General features: G+C 60.3%; 1 protein-coding gene across 1 annotated transcript; it reads right to left on the reverse strand.

Annotated features, from left to right (window-relative positions):
- Nucleotides 1-204: 204 nt before the first annotated feature.
- FAM181B (family with sequence similarity 181 member B) lies at nt 205-2,088 on the reverse strand. The gene has a single exon (XM_027039880.2). It carries the CDS (start codon nt 1,907-1,909, stop codon nt 629-631), a length of 1,281 nt encoding a protein of 426 aa, XP_026895681.1. The 5' UTR covers nt 1,910-2,088; the 3' UTR covers nt 205-628.
- Nucleotides 2,089-3,210: the final 1,122 nt, after the last annotated feature.

Raw genomic sequence — 3,210 nt, forward strand, 5'->3', positions numbered from 1 at the left:
ACGGCACCGTTAAGAGTGGAAAAGAAATGGAAGAGGAAGGGAGCAGAAAACACTGAGGGCAGAGAGGAGTCCCACACCGAGGCGGTCAGCAGTGGGCCACTGGCCTCCTGTCTTCAATAACACTCTCACCTAGCAAGGCCAAGAGACCGTAATGAGAACCATCCTCTAAGAAAACACCCAAATCAATAACATATCTTCGCTCCATTCTTTTCAATATAGGCTTTAATTCATAATGCACTCAAAGGAGAAGGAAAGGGAGGGACCAGCGCACCGCTTGGAAGGCGCAAGTACACTACACACACTGACCTTTTGCTGAAAAGTTGCAGAAGGGCTGCAGGAGCCACCGCTTGCCCCTTCCGCCAGCCCCACCCCAGTCCCCAAAGCCCGTCTGGTCTGGTCCAGTAAGAACCTACCAACGTTTTTTGTTTCTGTTTAAACACTTGAGGCTGTGATTAAAACCACCCCCAACTCCTCTTCAATTCTTTTTCGTAAGTTTCTTTTATTAAGTGAATATTTTTAAATCGTTTCATCTCCACGTGCACTTTCCCACCGTTCTTAAGCTTAGGAGAGACCCAGAGGCGGGGGCTCCCCACAGCGGTCTCCAAGGGGAGGCTACGGTACCCCTCCATCAGTCCCGGTGCGCCCCCTCCTCCCCGGGCGCCCCTTCCCAAACCCCGTCCGGTCTCCAGAGGCTGGAGTAAGCCGTGCGGCTGTAGCCCGCGCTATAATCGTAGGACACCTGGTGCGGCGGCGGTGGCGCGGGCAGGGCACAGTCTGAGAAGAAGGGGGCGAAAGACGCCAAAAGGCCGGGCCCGTCCTCCGCTCCCGGAGAGTCCGCGGCGGAGGGGTACAGGGGGCGCAAGGGCTCGTTCAAGGTCAAGCCGCCGCGGGGGGCAGCCAGGGGCGGCTTCTTGGTCTGGGGGCAGCCCGGGGCGCTCCAGGACTCGGAGTACAGTAGGCTCCCCACCATCGCAGGTGGCGGCTCAAAGAGACCGGGCTCCAACTCCGGGGGGCCCCGCAGGACGGCGGCTCCCGTAGGGAACACATCGAGAGGCTCTGCGGCGAGCAAGACGCTCGCCTCGGTGCCGGCGCCGTAGTCGGGCCCCAGCAGCTCGAAGAACTCCAGGGCCTCGGCGCCCTTCTCCAAGTCGCCCAGGCTCACCCCGGGCCCCGACGGGCCGCAGCCGCCGCCGCCCGCCCGGGACGGCTCGGTGAAGAAGGACGGGGGCAGGTTGCGGGCCCGCAGCGGGACCTTCCTGGCGCCGGGGACTGCCGTACCTCCCGCGGTGCCGGCCGCCTCCCCTCCCGAGCCCCCGGCGCCCGCTCCGCCGATCCCGGCGGCGGGCGCAGCCAGCGAACCCCCGGCCCGCTCGGTGTCCCCAGGGACGTGGCGCAGCGAGTCGAAGAGCGCGGCCAGGCTCCGGCTCTGTAGGCTGGCGGCCGCCGCGGCCTGCGATGCCTCCCGCCGGGGGACAGCCTTGCCGTGGGGCGGGACCGCGACGGCCTGGGCGCTGGGGGCGGCGAGCGGCCGTTTGGCGGGCGTGTCGGCGGCGCCCGGAGAGGGCGGGCCGGGGGGCGCGGCGCCCATCAGGCCGCTGCAGCGCTTGATCTGCTTCTGCAGGTACTTGCGGTGGTTCACCTTCCGCTTCGACTTGCCTGGCTTGTCCAGTGCCAGCTTGATGTTGCTGGACGCCGAGTCGATGAAGCTGAGCAGGTCGCGGGTGGCCTCGCGCATGTCCCCGCCCTCGTTGCCCGCCAGCAGCTCGCCCGCTGGCGTCCCGGTCTCATCATCCTCGAAACAGCAGCCCTTGTCCAGGGCTCCGAAGGCGCCCCCCAGCCCGTCCGGGGAGCCCCCGAAGCCGAAGGGGACGAAGGGGTGCGTGCTAAGGAGGGCCGCCTGCACCGCCATCGCCGCGACTCCCAGGAGACCCGCAGCGCGGCGGGTGCGTCCCCGGCCGGTTCCCGCCCGCGACCCAGGCCCGGCTCCCGCCCTCGCGCGGCGCGCGCGGCGCAGCCTCCTCGCTCCGGGCCAGGCTCGCGGCTCGGCCTTGCGGGGGAGCTCATTAGGTCTTGTAAGCAAGGGGCGGAGGGAGGGAGAGCGCGGCTACCGCCCCGGTGGTGGAGGGGAGGGGCTTACTTAGCCTGGGTGGTGAGGTGGGGGGGGGACCGTTTTTCTAGCTTTCTGGGCTTTCTCAAGCTCGTCACTTTAACCCCTTCGTTTCCCTTCGCTCTGGGGCGCTTTTCTTGCCTAGCTGCAGCTGCACGAGGCGAGGATTAGATGGCCCGTCCACAAATTCTAGCTCCTCTACAACCACGCCCTGCGCGTGAGACTCTCTGTCAGGTCGAGAAGGCAGGAGTCCAGAGAAGTGTTTCAGCCCAGCTTTGGTAACAATAATAGCCACCAGCTACTGGGCGCTCGCTTATTCCAGGCGCTGTCCGTACATTATCTCATTTAATCTGTGAGCAGTATCCCTGTGAAGTGCATATTGTAACCATATATTCATCTAACAAATGAAAAAACAGCCTCAGAGAGGTTCGTTGAGTTGGCCGCGTAAGCTATATCCCCTCCAGTTCAACACCAAAGCCATTCCTAAGTTCTTGACAGAACTTGTGCTCCCTCTTGGCCTCCTCTTCTTCATCTATAAGATGGGAAAAGGAAACCAGGGTCTCTTTAAGATGTAGCCCTAGTCCTAAGACTCTAACTGGAATGTCTGTAGGACTCTTAAGACCAATGCTCTTTCTTCTACCCTATTTCTATTATACCCTTGTTTCTATTAAAAGTAACAACTAGCTTATAGTAAATTGAGGCAAGCGCTTGGTCCATCTCTTAGTATTGTAGATAGACAGCAGGAGGCAAAGGAGAAAGGAGTTGCTCCACTAAGCCAGCAGGTGCTTGAGAGAGAACCCTGTGTGTGTATAAAACTCTCAGCACCTTAGGACAAAATCTGGATCAGAACCTCTCCCCTACTTGTCATGCCATTTAAGTTGTCCAGCTGGAACTTCTGTTCAGGATCACTCTGAAGTTCACTTCGACCCAGTTTCACCTGGGCAATCCTCTTCAGATAGAGAAAATGAGCAATATGGTAGAGCATAGAAGATGATTCAGAAAAGACTGGTCTTTCCCCCATTCTGTCTTAGCTCCACCACTCAATAGCTCTGTGGTTTGGGTTAAAATCCAGATTCTGATGGGTACATGGCTTTGGTCAAACC

Source organism: Acinonyx jubatus, chromosome D1, assembly GCF_027475565.1.
Source record: "Acinonyx jubatus isolate Ajub_Pintada_27869175 chromosome D1, VMU_Ajub_asm_v1.0, whole genome shotgun sequence".
Lineage (NCBI taxonomy): Eukaryota > Metazoa > Chordata > Mammalia > Carnivora > Felidae > Acinonyx > Acinonyx jubatus.

Coding starts and splice junctions, on each gene's coding strand:
- FAM181B (XM_027039880.2), bottom strand. CDS start 1,909: ATGGCGGTGCAGGCGGCCCTCCTTAGCACGCACCCCTTCGTCCCCTTC.